The sequence below is a fragment of the Ruditapes philippinarum genome, unplaced genomic scaffold (genome assembly GCF_026571515.1).
Source record: "Ruditapes philippinarum isolate M1 unplaced genomic scaffold, ASM2657151v2 ctg351_1_1_1_1, whole genome shotgun sequence".
Lineage (NCBI taxonomy): Eukaryota > Metazoa > Mollusca > Bivalvia > Venerida > Veneridae > Ruditapes > Ruditapes philippinarum.
In genome coordinates, this window is record NW_026864352.1 from 462288 (window position 1) to 482379 (window position 20092).

At 32.4% G+C, this 20092-nt stretch overlaps 1 protein-coding gene across 1 annotated transcript; it reads left to right on the forward strand.

Moving 5' to 3' along the window:
• The first annotated feature begins 1781 nt into the window (after positions 1 to 1781).
• Positions 1782 to 18458, forward strand: LOC132725321 (uncharacterized). Its single transcript, XM_060710430.1, has 5 exons — positions 1782 to 1937; positions 9379 to 9583; positions 16171 to 16231; positions 17120 to 17240; positions 17650 to 18458. Exons 2-5 carry the CDS (start codon positions 9392 to 9394, stop codon positions 17984 to 17986), a joined length of 711 nt encoding a protein of 236 aa, XP_060566413.1. The 5' UTR covers positions 1782 to 1937; positions 9379 to 9391; the 3' UTR covers positions 17987 to 18458.
• The last annotated feature ends 1634 nt before the right edge of the window (positions 18459 to 20092 follow it).

The window sequence follows — 20092 nt, forward strand, 5'->3', positions numbered from 1 at the left end:
TTTTTCAACATGTCTTACTTAAACAATTGATGTTTAATGTTTCAAGTTGTTCAGATAATTCCGAACTTCTGAATTCCGGAAACTTCCAAATTACGAACTTTTTGGCTAGTCCCACAGGTGTTCGGTTTTCAGAAGTTACACTGTATATGTCACATATTGTATGCATCAATGGCTTTTAAATAGCGGAGTTTAACTTGTGACATTACTTATTTTGTAGCAAATAAAATATTGTTTAATGTTTATTGAAATTTATTTTATTTATGAATTGGTAAACTCCTAGTTTGGACTTCTTTATTATTTCATACAATAACAAACAAATTATATTTTCTGAAAACACAATATATTTTTATCATGAACACGTGAAACGGTTTTCTAACGGATGTCTTCCGTCAGAGTCGGTTCATTGTCTGGTCACTGTCTGATCTCTGTCGGATCGCATTCGGGAAAATCGGGGCGCTGTCGGGACAGATTCGGTCGTTTTTTACCATGACAAAGATACAAATCGGACCAGAATCGGATTGAAAACGGGATAATCGGGACAAATTCTGCTGGAAACGGCTGGATCGGGACGCCTCCTGAACAATATCTGATTGTTGTCGTGATTAAATAAATGTTTTTACAAATTTTAATAAAAGTTTGAATTTCCAGCCACGAATCACAGGATCTTGATCAGACTTTTGACACATTTTAATCGGGAATGGTCCTATCAAGGACGGCAGTAAAAATCCTGAATGTGTGACTTAGGCATTAGAATTGTAATAATATCGGTCTTAACGGTGTTAATCGGCTATTTAACGCCGGTTTTGTCGTTTTGATGCGAAAAGAATTAGCCACTCAGACCTACGACCTTCGTGGTCATTTCATACGCATCAAAACTCCAAACCGGTGTTAAATAGCCGCTTAGACCGATATTATTTCTTAATTAGACATTATCATAATGAATAATACCTTGAAAACATGGATATATTAATTTCAGCTTTATAGCAAGTTATTTAGAACCATGTGTGTCTTTAACATAAAAGACTTTTATCAACCATTATAGGTACCCGTACACTTACATTGAACTGTACTCTCATGATCGACCAATAGGCTTGTCCCGCAATACTAATTGATAGTTATTTAATTGAAAAAAAAAATGGGGCATATTGTCACATATTTAAGTTGAATTGAGGTTGATTGAAGACCTTTTGTATATATTAAACTATACATGTTCTGATAACTTGAAAATGTTTTGAAATTGTAAAATTGAAGTTTTTATGGCCAATCAACATGGTAAATTTGAAAATGGTTCAATGAAGCTGATGATCTCTTTCAAAATCACACCTTCAGACGCTTTGATTTTCAGCAAGATAAATGAAAAATAGATCGGGTTGGGGTTGGCATTTAAAGCATGAAAAGATATATTATGTGTTTCTCCGATTTACTTAAGGTAGGAAATAAGCATATACTGGTATATATTTTAATAGACGAAAAAGCAGTAACATGTATTTTCTTTTTTGATAATGAAATACGTTAAATCTCGGGTATGCATTTTGAGCTTTTGATGACTCATATTTTAAGAAATTTATTTGTGCGCAGTGATTGGTTGATAAATGAACCAGGAAGATACAACTCAATAATTTACAACAACCTTGCCTTTATTAACAGTATGATGTGTATCTAAAATAGTAACAGGGAACAATTTTGAAATGTTTACAAGAAAAGATGATCTAGACCATTCTATAAATACACACAAAGAATTGCCGCGTTTTGCGTGCTTATTATTGGTTATTTCATGTTTAACTTCCTCAGCCATGCCCGAACTAATTTAAATACATGTAAATATATTATAATAATATTAAATAAAATGCGGAATTAAGGTGTATAATCCGGTATCGTGCTGAGAAAGAAAATAATTTTATACAGCAGTGAAAAACCTGAATCATCGCCGAAATTAGGTAAGTGAAGATATTTCTGTTTTACTGATTATAATTTGTACATACAACGACAACGACAAAACCAACATAATGGGTTTGCGATCAGCATGGATCCAGACCAGCGTGCGCATCCGCGCAGTCTGATCAGGATCCATGCTGTTCGCTTACAAACCCTTTAATAAGTAGACAAACTGATAGCGAACCTCTGATATTGTAATTGATTCTAGCGACAAGTAGTTTCTTGTGTGAACAATTCTCTTGTCTCTTGTAATTCTTAAATAGAATGGTTGTGTACATTTTTATGACATTGTTTGTAATATACTGTGTGTACATATATGAGACTTCAATAAATAAATAAAAATTAAACTTTTAGAAAATTTTTAGAAACTTGGTTATTGGTCAATAACATAAACACATTTTCTTCAAAGAGACAAGACGTTTTAATGAAGGCGCACCTTCAGGAAATAAGCTGTTTGTCTAGTACATTGTTGTCGGTGTTAGTATTTCTGGTGGCTTTTATTAAGTTTTAAATCACAAGTTACAAAGTGAAGTAAAGAAGGGGGGGGTCTAGAATATTAAGTTTTGATACATACAATGACACATGTACACAGTTTGTTTTACATTAAAGAAAAGAATTTGTTTAGCAATTTGAGCATAATATATCTTTAAAGGTACATTATGCCTCAGAAACAGATACTTTCTAAATGGCAAACATGGGTTTTTTATAATGTTTAAATAATGGTTTTAGAGAGCTTAAGATGCTTGTTACCTGAAGAAAGTAGCAATAAAAGTAAAATAATTCGTCATTAAAGTAGCAAAAGGTAAACAAAGTAGTATTTTGACTTCCATTCATAATACTTATTCACAATAACTGTACTTATGGCCAAAAAGCAACAGATAAAAAAGATGGTTCTGCTAATTGGCCAATTAGTAATTTTTTAGTTACCATAAAAGTACACCCAATTAAACTAGTTTTTGAGAAATAAAAATAAAAGCTTTTCTGAGACATAATGGGCCTTTAAGTATTTTTGCCTTTTCGATTATTTACTTTTTAAAGACACATCGTTGCTAGTCTAGTTAAGTAAAATCTCACTGGTTTTTAGTAAGTCAACCATAAAATTGTGGGTCGCACAAACATTGGAGTAGTTTTGTCAAGGATTTGAACTACACGAACTTTTATACAATATTTAGTACTTAATTACCTTATGTTTAACATGTTTGATATACACTACATTTCCACTGGGTGCACTCATTATTTGCTATTGATATCTTTGTTATTGTTTAGACGTGTGAATGTCTTGCTGGAGGTATAAAGAACTATCTAAAATAGTTGTCGTATTTGAGCACGTCACATAAAATTATGTTTTTCCGACATGATGGGACTATATTTTCCCGATAGTTGTGTACCATTTGTTATAAACTTGGGCGCAGATTTTCATGTTATTTCCACAACCTTTTTTATATAGAGGATATTGAATGAGTGTAGGTTTAATACTAAATTTATTGAACGAGTTGAATAAAATCATATTAAGCGAGCCTCTGGCGAGCATAATATTGTTTTATTCAACGAGTTCAATAAATTTAGTTTTGAATCTACACGAATACAATATTCTATTTATCATACAATAAGATGTTGTATCATAGTTTGGGGACCTTTCTGTTGAAAAGGTGTCGGAGTTAAATCGTATACATATACATGCACAGTGCGGTAACTGGAGTGCAGGTATCAGTTACCCGCACTCCAGATCATGCCCGTTGATTGGCTCATTTTTGCTGGGGTTTACATATTGTGACGACAGAGAAAGGGAAAGCGGCAGAAATATCATATTCAGATGCTCGATCATTGGTTACTTTTTCCCGGGGTTTAAAATTGTGACAACAGGGAACGTGTTTTTATGTTTGACTATGATACAAAAGAGAAAGAACACCAAAACACTCGGCAATCTGATTTATACTCGGGGGCTACGCCCCCTCGTACAAATCAGATAGCCTCGTGTTTGCTGACGTAACATGAGTTCTTATTGAAATATGCGAACATTCAATTTACACTTCAGTTCTAAGGCTGTAAACATGCAAACTATAATTAAATATTTAACTTGCTGGCTTTCAAATATTTTTCCTTTATTTGAATTTGCTTTCTAAAATTAATTTAACACACATTTTATTCTTACAGTGTTTCAGTATTTATTTTACAAAAATCATCGTAATTTTAGTCCCATGCTGACATTGTGTATTATGTATTCGAAACAGCAGTTTGCATAGCACACTAAGAGTTTCGAGGTATAATTCAAAATTAATTAGGTTTCTGCGCTAGACTTGGCCCTTTTAAATCAACGGGGAATAACTGGTAAAAATGTAAAAATAATAACCGCTCCCTGACCGGTGTTCACTGATACTACGAAAACTAATCCGATCATGTGGAGGTTAATAACTGCCAAATATTTCCCCCTATAAATAACGTATAGTAAAAAGGCCAAGTTTGAGGCAAAATATCTCAAAATCCGCCACATTCATACCTTTTCTGAAAGATCTTCAAAAATGAGTTGATTTAAAGAATAAAAATGATATGTTGCGCATTATGCAAGAGAGAACATGTTCGTTGTTGTTGTATATAGAGCTAGTTACAGCTTTGTTCAAGGCAGGGTATCACGATGTTTGATCGGATCTTTTCCATGAGGTGATTTTTACGTCCTCACCAAAAGGGATCAGTTAGTATTAAACAGCGACCTCTGTCGTAAGAAAACGCAGTTCAAAAATTGGTTCCCCGCTTCGTATTTTTGATAACGTCAACATTGTTATGACGACGATTTTGTTTTAATAAGTCAATGTTAAACAGCATTTTATACTGCAATTGATGTTTCGATTGTTTTGATTAAATGTTGAACATTTTATTACAAATGAATTAACACATATTCGGTAGCGTCCATACACTGAATACCTAATGTTGATTTTAATGTGTGATTTTGAATTAAAATGTATTAAATATATTTTAAGGGAAATCATACCAATTTTCAGAATGAAACAAGAAAAACGTGTATAAAAATAAAATTAACGTATAACAAAGATATATTTCAAAATACCTTTATAATTATAAAGATACGAAATACACTAAGTCTTGAAAATAACCAAAATCTAACATCAAATTCACTATCGCAAAAGATAAAAATGGAAATTGGAATGTCATAAAGCATAATAGGTGAACTGGCGGATAATCCCTTCCATACACTTATACATATACTATTTTTCAAACATGTTACCACTTTTACGATTTTGACCTTTTCATAAATATGACTACTCAAAAACTTTTCTATTTAACCTATGACAAGTCTGCACCTCTGATATATAATATACATTTCTATCACTATTCACAGCAGAATTTGGTGTATATTTACCAACATAACGAACAAATTCTTGCAGCTCTGTGGTAGATTACATTTTATACAACTATAATCTTCACTAACACAAAATTGATAAGAAATAATTATCTTTTACTGGGACTTCCGTTCAGTTAAATAAATTGGTAAATGCCTAACTGGGAAATATGCCAATATTGACTGGGATTAATCAACAGGTAGTTCAAAGGTTCTGTTGGCTGACTGGCCACCAATGTTGTCTGTTTTTGCATAATTCGAGGTTTTTCATTTAAAATGTTTCCGTATTTTTTTGTATTTTCTTTTGCCAAAATCACTGATATGTTGGACTATAAAGCACAGTTTTTCTGTCCATTACAGTCAAGTAACTAACTAAATAGTTAAATATGAAAGTAAATACAGTAATTTTGTACACTATACCAGATATCACAGGCTATCAGCATATACCAAAATTAATCTTGATGAAAACATTATAGAAGTTTTGTTTTGGGATGTATAGACAATATACATGTATATGTAACTCAATGGGCTAATAACACAAAACGCACGAAAGTCCGGTTCAACAAGCCGCCGTGTTCGTAACTTTCGGTCGATTTTATAAACAATATTCATTTTGCTATATAACATATTTCCTTCATACCAAACTAACTGAATTAGGCACATATTTAAATTTGATGTGAGAACCGAAAACCAAAAATATACAAGGTCACGATCTGAACTCGACCCGCGTAAAATTCTTTTGTCTTATTTTTCAAAACCGGATATTTTCTTGCGTGTCGGCAGAAATACCATCGGAAATTACATAAATATGCAAATAATGAAACCATACTGCATATATTCTCTTGCTAACGATGATGTTCTCTTTGACCTGAACAAAAATTTGGTTTCATTGTAGCAATGTCATTTTCTTTGTAAATAGTGTTGAGTATATCATACATATATATAGTTTCAAGAGATTTTATGTTCGAATTATATGTTCGTACGAGATAAGCATTAAAATAATGATTGATTGATTCATTTACTGAAACATGAAACTTTAAATATCAAGTAAGATATTTGACCGAGTTAAAATGCACATAAAAAACGCTATATGAATAAAATGTAAAGAGTTTTACAATACACGGATATGGTCCGTTTATAAGCGGTTAAATGGGAAATGGGTTACTATAAAAAGATGTAAAAAGTATTTACTAAAAAGTATCTGAAAGAAAATAAATTGTGGTGCAGAAAAAATGGCAGGAAATTTACATTAAAGGATCGGTTACGCTATTTACAGTCATTCTAGTTTAGAACATTTTTGACGATGGCCAGCCCCTAAAAGTTTATGTTTAATAATAAGTTTGAAATAGAATAAATATAAACACCAATGAACTCCCGAATGAATTATTGTGACTCTGTAAGTTAAAATGCTCTTAAAATAGCGCACATAATGACGCTTGTAGCGGAAGGTTCTATATTTAACCCTGAAAGAGGACGTTGTATTGTTTAAATTTTCTGACTATTTCTGACGCAACAAGAAAAATAGCTAGTTGTGTTTTATAATCGTTGTTATCGTGGATTGTAAACTGATCTGAAAAAAGGTCAGCGTATCTTTCCTGCTTTAAATATTAGTTGATTAATCTCATGAATTGTAATATACTCCTTCAAGTATTACTTAAAGATATACTATGCTCATCATTGAGTAATACATTTTAATCACAGAACATTATTGAAATATATGGCATTCTTACTGAATATGTCTAATTAATATAAAAGAATTAATATGTGGCAGCTGCATTCCCTATTACAAGTAAAGTAAAGTTGGTCCTTTCTTAAAAAAACTGTCAGTCTTTTTAATGATATTTAAATTGTAACCACAATAGTTTGTAAATAGTTTAAATATAACATATCTCTACTGTGTATGTGAAGTAAAAATGTGTTTATTTTACATTTACAAAGATACAGTGTAGCAATTTTCAATATTTAGTTTTATTAAATTTGAGCATACTTTAAGTTTATAACATTATATATAGGGCATAGTATACAAAGTGTTTTAGCCAATCAGAATGCAAGATATTAATTTATACCCATTATTATAAAAACTGAAATATTTTATTATATATTCAGTACGCATACATTTTAAAACGTTTTTAGTGCTATTGAAACTTATTCGTGTTCACGGGGTAAGACAGCACTTACATTGAAGTAAATCGATTGTTACATGCTGCTCCATAAGGGGAGCAAACTTTGTAATAATAAACTTTAAAAGCGTTTAAAGTTAACAGTTTTTCGGTATATGATGACGCTCATTTGACTTACTTTCAAGAGTTTATCATAACGGATTAAATGAAGCTAGAAATTGCAAGTATATATTATCTAAAAAGCATTTTTGTTTGTTTAATATAACCTTGACAGATAGCGTACTGTTTCATTCTGTTTTTTAAAAAAATATGATTTAACTTTAAAAAGGCGGTCATGGTAGGTGAAAAATAGTTATTGTTTTAAATATAAAAACGTTATTTTAAGTCATTGCAAAATCGAAAATTTTTATCATCCTATTATTATAAAAGTGTAAAGTTATGAGGTGGGGGTTGTTTGGAATATGTTTACATTAGGGATTGGACAGAGAAAATGAAAACTACATACATTAAGCCGTCTATTTATAATCCTATATAATCTCGGAGTTAACCAAAACCCTGTCAGATCCGGAGCTAATGATTTTTTGTTTATTTTAATTTTAACTATTCGTAACAGAAGCTTGGTTTATTTCAAAGTTGTGTATGTAGTGATCATACGTCCAGCTTCTTCATTAAGACAATTGGTATATTTAGCAATGTCTACTTTCCGTCATATTCTGCTATTTTACCTTGCTCGTTGCATCTTGTTGAAATATGTCATGTCTACTTAAACTTTTTTTTTGCATAACCTAAATTATAATTTTATTTACAAGTTATACTTGGTTGCTGCCCGCCATTATTATACAGGTTATATATGATCATAATGTGATATGTTGAATCGGTTACATTTTGCCAATCTCAACTATCTGTGCGAATTTCCTTGATTATCTTATATTGTTTTGTTACTTTCTCAGTGTATAGTTTTTTAATTTCCCTGATTCTTATTTCAAATATTTTAAAATCATTGAATTGAGTATATAGAGTTGCTTTTGGTAATTTGAATAAGAAATTTGAATATTGGTATAAATATTTACATCCGTTTGACTACTTATATAAGGCAACATGATTCAAGTCATTGAAGGGTTGGGCGTTGTTTAAATATTGGATGATTTATTTCAAATATTTACATTATCAAAATGTGTTAGAATCCTTATAATAACATCTATTTATGTCATTATAAGATTTTAGAATATTTCGCCGAATGAACACCACATAAAATCCCTCACCGCTGCTGGTTCGAATCCAGTCAGAGACTTTGGATTTTTCTCATGTGAGGAAGCTATCCAGCTATCGGTTAAGACCGCCAACTGTTATTATAAATATGTCATTTAAGTTCTCTCCTCTCCTCACTTCTTCTCTTATCTCGTCTCGTCTCGTCTCTTCTCTTCTCTCGTCTCGTCTCGTCTCGTCTTGTCTCGTCTCGTCCTGTCCCGTCCCTTCCCTTGCCTTCCCTTCTAGTATCGTCCCGTCCCGTCACTTCCCTTCCATGCCTCGTATCGTCTCGTATAGTCTTGTCAAGTTGAACTCAATTCCTTGTTATCATTATCAGCCAACTAGAAGCGCTCTCGATTATGTAGGGCACTTCATTTTTAAATATAATTCAACATGCAGTACTTTTGTCTGATTGCAGGATTTGTTGAGTGTATAGTAAGATAATAATTTTATAAATTTGACATTAATCTGTTTTTATACTTAAGATAACATCAAGTACAGTCTAGCTTAAACAAGACATTCATGCACGTGCACAATGAAATGGATATATTTGTAATTGATGACAAATTTAAATACCAAAGATCACATTTTTGTTTCAAATAAAAACAATGAAATTTTCAGCTGGAATGAACGTAGTTTCCATTTGAAAGGACTAATATTAAAGTTACTTTGTGGCGGTTTGTGTATTAAAATATTCTTTCACGGAGAAATTATATTTTACAGAATCATTGGTAAAATGGATATGAAAGCAGGCGTTGACAGCTTTAAATATGATGATGTTGCCATGGAGAGCCACGTACATCACCATGTACCATCACATCACGAGTTTGACGCTATTGATGTGGACCATAAACACAACATGATGGACGGGTCACGTGACAGTTCTAATGGTCACAATATGCATAATATGCAGATGCACACTAACACGGTATGTACATTCTGAACAATTGCTTTAATAACACAAACATATCTTTATCTCCTATACAACATCAAGACAGAACATTGCAATATTAGGCGTTATCTCAAGTACAGTCTGGCCTACATAATGTTATATGACCGATAATTTAACTGTGTTTTTTTTCTACAAGACGTCTGCGGAAAGAGAAACTGTCTCGCGCACTTATCATAAACGAGTAGCTCCCTACCCAAAGTTGTTTAAATCACTTGTTCTGCCTAATTTCAAAAATACAAATGTACCAGTCATGAGTCTGCGGAACAGGAAGATATAAAATGATAGAAATGATTATTGCATATGTTACTATAAGTAGAGGTTATTACATGGGGCAAGTGTGCCTTAAGTCCATATTGGCACGCTCGGTGACTTACTTGCCCGAGGGCAAATTTGAACCCATTCTTGCCCCATGTAATGATTTGTTTATTGCACATGTTCCGCAGCAATTTTTCAGACTGGAAAAATATTAAGCAATAACGTAATTGTTCTAATATATTTATTAAGTGTCAGCTGGCTGTCTTTGTTGTTCGATGAGATTATCTAAATCCATCAAGCGATACGCCAAAGATTCCAACGTCCTCTCAACGGCCATCTAAAGCCCTCGGGCAAATAAGTCAACAAGTCTGCCAATATGGACTAAAGGCACACTTGCCCTATGAAATAACCTCTACATAGTTAATAATCGGGCATGTAAACCGGTGTCTGCATCACATTGTCCCTATTGACATACTTTACTGAAGTTGCGTGTCCATTATAATACATAAAAAAATTGAATTAACTGATTTCCCTCACCTTTTCATTTTTCTTAAAACCTTACTATATTTTTTTGTTTTGTATTTTTCAATGACGCAGCAAAAATGCTTTATGTTTGCCGTAGCATTTGAACTTATATTGCGAAGAGAAATACGTTTTTTTATCATAACATAAACGTAGTTTTGTAGAGGAAACAAAATGCTATATACAGTAGCGATCTTTTTTTTATAATTCGTATGATTATGTTTGTTCGATTAAATAATATATTGACACATTTCTTGAAAGAACTAGGTAGTATATGTGACCTTCTGTTCATAATTCATTTACTTATTTAAATAAGGTTAATCTCTTTTTGACACTTGTAGTTTTAAAATAGACAGGTTATGTGTACAATAAACATATATACAATGTCAGATACAATTGAACAATTTTGGCTTTACATTTCAACCAGGGTTAACAATTTTTACCTTTAACGTGTTTGAGAGGATTTTGGCATTTATCAATTTTATACATTTATATCAAATGTAATCTTTATAACTAAAATGATTTGCTATTTTGTTTTAAAGCGGTTAAAATTTGAAAACTACGAACAAATTTATCATGTTTTCGCACAATTGTGCAAATTTCACATCTAAACGTTAATAGATGTATGGTAAATTAAAGCGGGTAATAAGCGGGTAATAAGGGCATTGACTAGTTTACTGAAATATATTGTAACAGAACAGAACATTATTTTATTTACATACTTATACATATGTTCATCGTCTTGTTAAAAAAAGTTTGATTTAATATAGTCACATGGCATGCGGAAACATACAAGTTATAAACACTTTCACTATAGTCACTGGTACTGTAAATTAGCTATAGGTCTCGAAAGAAACATGCGAAAATTAAAGTTAATCATCGCGAAGATTTTTACAGTTTGATTTTCACAATGATTAAAGTAACTTTGAATTGCGCCAAAAGTTTCTTGCGAGAATATAAAATCATACTATTTTATCCTGCGGAAATTTAAAGGGAAAGGAGATAGGCGTTAGCCAACAGTTTCCCAAAGATATTCAGGAACGACGTAGAGAATTGGTTCCGGAGATGAAAAAAGCTAGGAAAGCGGGCAAAACGGCATATCTGAAATACGACAGACTTATTATAGTGGATGGTGTTAAGAAGGTGCCAAATGGTACCGGAAGTGAGCAATAGGAGCTACAAGAGAGTGTGGTAAAGGTGCTTTCATGGAATGTAGAAGGATTAACCACCTATAAGCAATCATGTGAAGAATTTTCGAAATTTATATCTAATTATGATGTAATTTGCTTGACAGAAACATGGACAACTGCAAAATCTTGCATAGACATTGAAGGATATGTAACATTTCATTCGTATAGAAAGTTCCAAAATAGACGAGCTAAGCGAGCGAGTGGCGGATTGATTGTATATGTGAAGGAATCATTGCAAAATGGAATTACACTAGTAGAAAATCAAATTGATTGTCTTGTATGGATTAAACTAGATAAACATTTTTTCAAAACGGATGATGACTGGTATGTAGCTTCAGTTTATATTGCGCCTGAAAATTCACCTATTCATGATATTTATAATGTTGATATATTCCAAAAACTAGAGCAGGATATAACAAAATTTTCACAATGTGGACGCGTGATTGTAGCTGGAGACACAAACAGTAGAGTTGGGCAGAAGTGTGATTTTATAGAAAATGAATCAATCACAGACTTAGACTTAAATCAAATCTTAAACGATACCCCATGTCCCAGACGCTCAATGGACTATAAAAATAACCGTTTCGGGGATTTGATCCTTGATCTGTGTAAAGCGGTAAATATCTGTTTGGTCAACGGGAGATCAAGGTCAACCGGTGATAACGGAAACATGACGTGTATGACGCATAACGGAGAAAGCATGATTGATCTAGTATTGACCCGCTATATAAACTTCGAATATATTGTTGATTTTAAAGTACATAATTATACCGTTTACTCGAATCACGCCCCTGTTTCATTTGGATTAAAAGTGTATCATCAAAATAACATAACAAATAATGGTCAGAATACATACTATAAATGGAATCCGGAGTTCAGAGAACAATTCAGGAATGAAATTTTTTCGGATAAAAATGTGCTCGATGATATCGTGGAAAATGCGAATTATTCGACTGATAAAAAGACACAATTATACACGGAATTTTATTGTATCCAGAGCTGAAAAATATTTCAAAAAAAACGTCACCGTCTGTGAAGAAATCAAACTTTCTCAACGGAAAACCTCGTGAATTAAATAAGTGGTTTGACCATGTGTGTAACGGGAAACTGCAGACATACAAAGAGGCTATTGAAAAATATACATGTGAAAAAAGTAATGAAAATTTTACAAATATGAAGCAATGTAGAAAGGATTATAAATATTGTGTTAAAAAGTCGAAGAGGCAGTTTAATTTAAAACGTGCTAGTGAAATGAATGAAATGAGGCGGAAAAAACCACGCGAATTCTGGAATATGTTTCGTACTAAAAGTAAAAATGCAAGTGAAAATATCTCTATGGAAGAGTTCTACTCGCATTTCCAAAATCTAGCTGAGGCTAGCGATGACGTCAATCCGGAAGTTGAGGATTTTTTGAAGAGTTTTGACCAGAATGATATGAGGAATGGAACACCGTTAGAAGACATTGATTTGCCTATAACACAGGGAGAAATTCGGAAAGCATGTTCTAAATTAAAAAGAAATAAAAGTAGTGCTATAGATAGTATGATAAATGAGTATTTTATTGAAACGATAGATATTGTAATTGATTCATTAGAAATTTTATTCAACGACATTCTTAACAGCGGACATTTTCCAAAGAAATGGTCACAGGGTGTAATAGTTCCATTATTGAAAAAGCCGCCGGCGTCGGATACAAATAACTATCGTGGAATAACATTAACAAGTTGCTTTGGTAAACTGTTTACAACCGTGTTAAACGAAAGGCTAAAAAAGTGGTCAGTAGACAATGAACGTCTAACAGATGCGCAGTTTGGCTTTAGATCTGGACACAGCACCACTGATGCTTTGTTCATTTTACAGTCTCTAATCAATATGTACAATACTAAAAACAAGCGTTTATATGCAGCTTTTATAGACTACCAAAAAGCATATGATAGCATTTATAGAAATGGCCTATGGTATAAACTCATCAAAGAAGGAATTAGTGGGAAAATGCTCACATTATTGAGATCAATGTATGAAGAAGTACAATCATGTGTCAAACATATGAACTCATTGTCTGAATTCTTCTCTTGTGACATGGGACTTTTTCAAGGGGAGATAACTTCGCCGATTTTATTCTCATTTTTCCTTAATGACCTAGAAATCCATTTACAATAAAATATTTCCTCAGGTGTAAACTTAGATCACGTATGCATTTACCTTATTTTATTTGCTGATGATTGTATTTTGTTAAGTGATACGCCAGAAGGATTGCAATCGCATCTAGATTTATTATATGACTATTGTAGGCGTTGGAAATTAACGGTAAATACGAACAAAACGAAAATCGTGGTATTTAAAAAGAGAGGACAATTGCATTCAAATGAACACTGGACATACTTTGGGAATGATATAGAGATTGTTGACAGTTTTAATTATCTAGGATTTGTAGTTTCTAGTAATGGACTATTCAAACGTGGTATAGACACTCTGTCTGGCAAAGCATTGAAAGCTGTAAACTCCTTGCATACGATAACGAAGGGTATGGAAATACCGGTGAAAATTAAACTCAATTTATTTGACGCATATGTGACATCTATATTATGTTATTCATGTGAGATATGGGGATTTAATAATGCAGAATGTCTTGAGAGACTTCATAGAAAATTCCTAAAGAGACTGTTAAATGTTAAAATGTCAACTTGTAATGCTGCTGTTTATGTTGAAACAGGCCGATTTCCATTGCATGTAAACTGGAAAATCCGTATTGTAAAATACTGGTTGAAAATAGTAAAAAGTGAAAATTGTATTTTAGAGAACATATATAAGAAACTGTTGTTTGATTGTGAAAATGGTGAAAAAAATTGGTTATATAATGTTAAAATGTTACTGACTCAATTAGGGTTAGCTGAAGTTTGGCTATTTCCAACATCTGTTAATATGAATGTATTTTTTACACGTACTGAAAACTAGACTGATTGACAATTTTATTACAGAATGTAGAATTCGAATGGATAATAGCCCAAGTTTGACTTTGTTTAGAGAATTGAAAGAGGGTCTACAGTTATCTGTGTATCTTATGAAAATAAATAATTTCAAACACAGACAAATAATATCAAAAATAAGAATGTCGTCGCATTGTCTTAATATCGAATATGGAAGACACAGGAATATTGAGAGACAAAATAGACTATGTGAATTGTGTGATAAGCTAACAATTGAGGATGAATTTCATTTTGTACTGGAATGTAACATATTTAAAGATTTACGTATGAAATTTATTCCAAAATATTATAGGCAGAGACCTAGTATGATGAAATTTGTTGAACTTATGAAAACAGAGAACAAACGTTTACTTCATAATATCGCATTATATTTGTTAAAGGCATTTAACAAACGGCAAGAGTTACTTAACCGTGTTTAAAATACAACACTCTCGTAAATATGATATGATAAAATGTGTATTTATATAAGAATATTATTGCCATGTACATGTATGTATATATTTTTGTATATGTCTATATGCTGTACCATGCATACGACTAAATAAACCTTCTGTTCTGTTCTGTTCTGTTCTTTATCTATAACAATACAGAAGGGCCGCACAAGACTTATAGGGAAAAACCTTTCATGTCAATAGGTGTCCTTTCAGTGACCAAAGTAGGGCTTCGTATATTTTAGCTGTTGGAAGGTAACGGTTATTTAAAAGTGTTTTCTTACAGACGTATGTAGACACATTTTGAATAGCTCTGCTGGAGGTATAGTCGTATAAATTATGACTTATGACGGTATAATGATATAAACTGAACTATATTACTTGACCCAAAAACTCATGCCCCTAACCATATATGAAAACTTTAAAAATAGTAAAGTTCTGTTGTTATGGTCATTACTTTAAAGATTTGTGACATTGGATGTCTATGTTATGTAATATACATGAATATCATACGTAAACAGAATAAAATGTTCCGGAACAAAATAATATTATTATTATTATGTTTGGAGATAATTTTGTGTATGTAACACCCGTCTAGGTATTCTGTAGTTATTATAAATTTATAATCACAATATAGAACAGAACAGAACAGAACAGAATTTTATTTACAGACTTATACATAGGTACATCGTCTTGTTTAACAAAAGATTTGATTAAACATAGTCACATGGCATACGAAAACATAAGTAAACAATGATTAAAAAGGACAAACTTTATGCAAGATGATAATTACAAATCAGTTTTGTTAAGACTTAATGATTGCGTTTCTCAACGATAAAGATTCTTGGATATATTTTGATAACCTAATTATATACTTTTATTTTGCGTTGAAAGTAGATCTATAAATTTAAACACAGATGGTTTAACATAATAACATTTTTTAAGATACTGCATTCGAAGACTATTAAAACAAGGGCATACACATATGAAATATAAACAATAATTGTTTAATCCATAGACAGCAAATATATAGCTTTATACAATGTACACTTTCAGTATTGCATCTTGTCAACACAAAAACCTTTCAATCTTATATACTACATGCAATTATTTTTATTTTCAATCTCGTTATTACTTTACTTTGTATATTGATGCTATCTATTCTTTACATTATTTAGTTTTCCCTGCTGACAGAAACAGATTTTCTTATAGAAGATGTCAGCATTGCATGTGTTGGAGGTAAACATCTTTTATGGAATTTTATGTTTCTTTCGGAATACATTTGAGCCGCGCCATGACAAAACCAACATAATGCTGGTTGCAAACGTATTATGTTGGTTTTGTCATGGCGCGGCTTTAAGATTATGTCCCGACCAGGACGTAGCATAGGGAAATTATCCAGCTAGTTTTCTAAATGTAACTGGAACTAGGCAGATGTCAGCTGTGCCCGAAATTGTGAATTCTTCATTTAAAAAACTGAAACATCGGTCTCCATATTGAATTATCTGATTTTCAAATTTAACTGATATTATCACTTTTACCAGTAGGTACTGCCGCTACGATTTTATGGCGGTCCACGTGTATTTTTAATTCGGCTTTTACGTTAATTGTTGATATAAATTACTTGGCTTAACCAAGGATTACGGGATCTCCAAATTGAAAGTCCGTGCATATTTCCAGGGTTACCACTGATTGACGCATTTCAGTCGCAATGTAAACACCAAAATTTTGCTTTTTGCTTTTTATTGCTCCCTGGTATTTTGTATGCTTACAACCGTACTAGGTGTCAAGTTCTGTGTGCGTGCTGTAAAATGTTTAATAGGTCTCCGGTCCTTCGTGATAATTGCTTCCAAAACTGTTAATGTAGAGGATTGGATGCATCTTGAGCTGACTCTAATTTGCATGGGACATGTGAAACTGAACACTGTCTAATTTAAACCGAGTATCCTGCTGTTTTCAATATGTTTTATCTTTCTTTTCTCTCGAGAGAGATTTCTCCTTCCCAGAATTTTGCACAGTGGTTATTCAGTCCAGTAATGTTACGCTGGTTTTCTTACGTCCATTATTAATTTTACTAGTATATACTATTTGGAAGGTACATTGTCAAAATGTAGTGTTTTATTTTAGGAATCATCCTTGCAATGATCTTCACTATAGTGATAACTGTATCACACGATGTTTTAAAGGTTGTTTTGCATCAATGGGAGCTTCGGCAGGGAGATTTAAAAGACAAAACAACTCAAAAGAGGTAAATATTATCACAAGTTTTAAACTTTATGTAACATATTAATAAAGCTGATTTATTCAAAACAACTGACTTGACTTCTAATTCTTTAGAATTTATTGTGTCGATCAATTTATGTCAGTGGTCAAGTAGTTTTCGTCATTGAGTTGAAACTATTTACAAAACTATAAAAGGCACTTAAATTATGCTGTCTCAAAACACGAGTTTAGAAATTATGTAGCTTCAGTGTTGTCATATTCGGGATCATTGATTCCAGCACTTTTAAGTGTTGAAAATTGAGTACCGTTGCACTTTTTACTTATCCCTCGTCAATCAATCAAACCGAGTCTGCAATTTTCATGTAAATTTGTTGTGATTTATGCTTCCGAGGGATCATCACCTCCAGATTTTTATTCTTCTAATTGTTTTTCAGAAAAGAAAAGGTGAACCATTTTGTGAGGGCAATTGTTCACTTGATGTCTGTAATCCTTGCCTACCTGACAATGTTATGTGTAATGACAATGAACGTGTGGTTATTTATATCAGTTGTATTTGGTTCGGGAATCGCCCACTTACTCATCAGACCTATACTAATCTCAAAACTACATCAAAATACAGGAGGTATTATAAAACATGAAGTTGTCGTGGAAGGAGAAGATCTATTACATGAAGATAGTAACGAAGATAACGGATATCCACTAACAGACTGCTGCCAAACCGTGCCCATAGTAACCGCAGCACTCTTGAACAACGACACGAAAAACGTTTAAGTTTGCAAAGTATTTCGTTTGTGTGTTTTCTTCTCAAACTGTATCACGTTTATTGTTGTCCCTATGAGAATGAGCCAGGGACTATGTTAATGTTTATAAAATATACATTTCGTCCCTTTATCCATCTACATCGAGTTATATACAAGCAGACAAAAAATTCTTCTATTTTAACGTCTTCACATTATACGTTTTTATGTTGGTATGTTTATAATGATTTCAAGTGTGGTAATGTATAGTGCTGCTTGTTTGTAATATTAGGCCTGTTACAATAACATACCTGTTTATTTATAAAACACCTTGAAACAAATAATGGACATTATTGTTTATCATGATTTACACTGATTCTTTAAAAAGTTTCGTAGTTTATATTTCTGTTAAAATGTTATCAATCCTGGTTTGAATAACATCTTTTTAAAATAGTGTGTTAAAGTTGTCACAATTTGATATCACAGTATATTGTGTTTGTAAAGGTCATTGTGCTAGAATTGTTATCCTTTCTCCTTAAAGCAGCACGCCTCCAGATTCATGTAAATTTTCATGAAAATTTGAAAATGTATTTAAGTAAAGTTACCAAATGAAAGCAATTTACACATTATCAATGGCACTAACAACCTATGTTAATTACTATAAAGAGGTCAAAATATGCAAAAATAGCCCGAACTGCTTTAGTAACGCAGTAGAAATATACATGTAGTTATAAATACTGAAAAATTTGGTCAATAATCGTACATAACATAATTTTTTTCCTAGAATTTTGAATCTTTATATCTCTCCTAAAATCTTAGTACATTTTCTCAGGTTTGATTGTATCGAAACATTTTTGCTCATCTGGAGGCGTGCAGCTTTAATACATTCTATAATTTTACTACTAGAACCATATGACCACTCATCTTGTCTCTTACAATGTACCAATACATTTTATACCTGTATTACATTGACAAAATCTGGAAACTTAAATCTAAAGTTGAGAGTGAATTCACTAATACAGTAAAGTTAATATTGTACAATGTTGTATCATTCAGTATTCCGAAATCATTTTTTAAATGTTGAAAACTGTTAAAATTAAAAAAAAAACTAAACAAAACGTCTTTGCTCAGCCTTTTGCCCTTGGTCTCAAAATGAATTACACAGCATGTTAGTTTAGGTACATGAAATCAAATTATTACCAATCACACGGCCACTTTAAACCGGAGGCCCGGGACAACCAAGTTTTTTTTCCAGCTAGTATAAAGCAATTTTACATGAATGAATGGAAACTATTTTATATGGTTAATTTGAAAAAAAAAATTCAAAGCGATAAATAAATGAACATAATACTAGTAACATTACATTATGTCCCAGGTTTAGGGATTAAAGACGAAAATGTTTTTTGTTTGTTGCTGTTTTTTCTTCTTCTTTTCAAATAACATACTTTTGGTAGCACTTTCACTATTTCAATGGGCATATAATCAGCCTAAAATATAATTATAAATCTTTACATGTATTTGAGCCGTGTCACGACAAAACCAACATAATGGGTTTGCGACCAGCATGGATCCAGACCAGCCAGCGCATCCACGCAATCTGATCTGGATCCATGCTGTTCGCTTACAGACCCTATAACAAGTAGAGAAACTGATAGCGAACAGCATGGATCCTGATCAGACTGCGCGGATGCGCAGGCTGGTCTGGATCCATGATGGTCGCAAACGCACAATGTTGGTTTTGTCGTGACGTGGCTCATTTGTATTATAAAAATGTTATACTCGTAATTATATTATATTAAAAGGGAAGGGATATGTAATTTCAAACTTACAGAGACAATCCACGGTTTAAGAAACCATAACAAATCACAGTGTCAACATCCCAAGTTTATTGCAATGCATAAAAAAACTGCCAGACTACTTCTTTCAAGGCCAACTTTTCAATCGTATCTTTGTTGACTGAATTTATTTATACCCTTTTAATGACACTCAGGTCACAAATATATAAACTTTCTTAAGAAAAGCTAGATTTGATATCGACATTAAACAAACACTGCACCGTGTGCAACTGAACAGCTACGTTGACTTGACATGGCGGTATCAAAGGCCATTCTCTTTAACCCATTACTACATGAGCATTTTG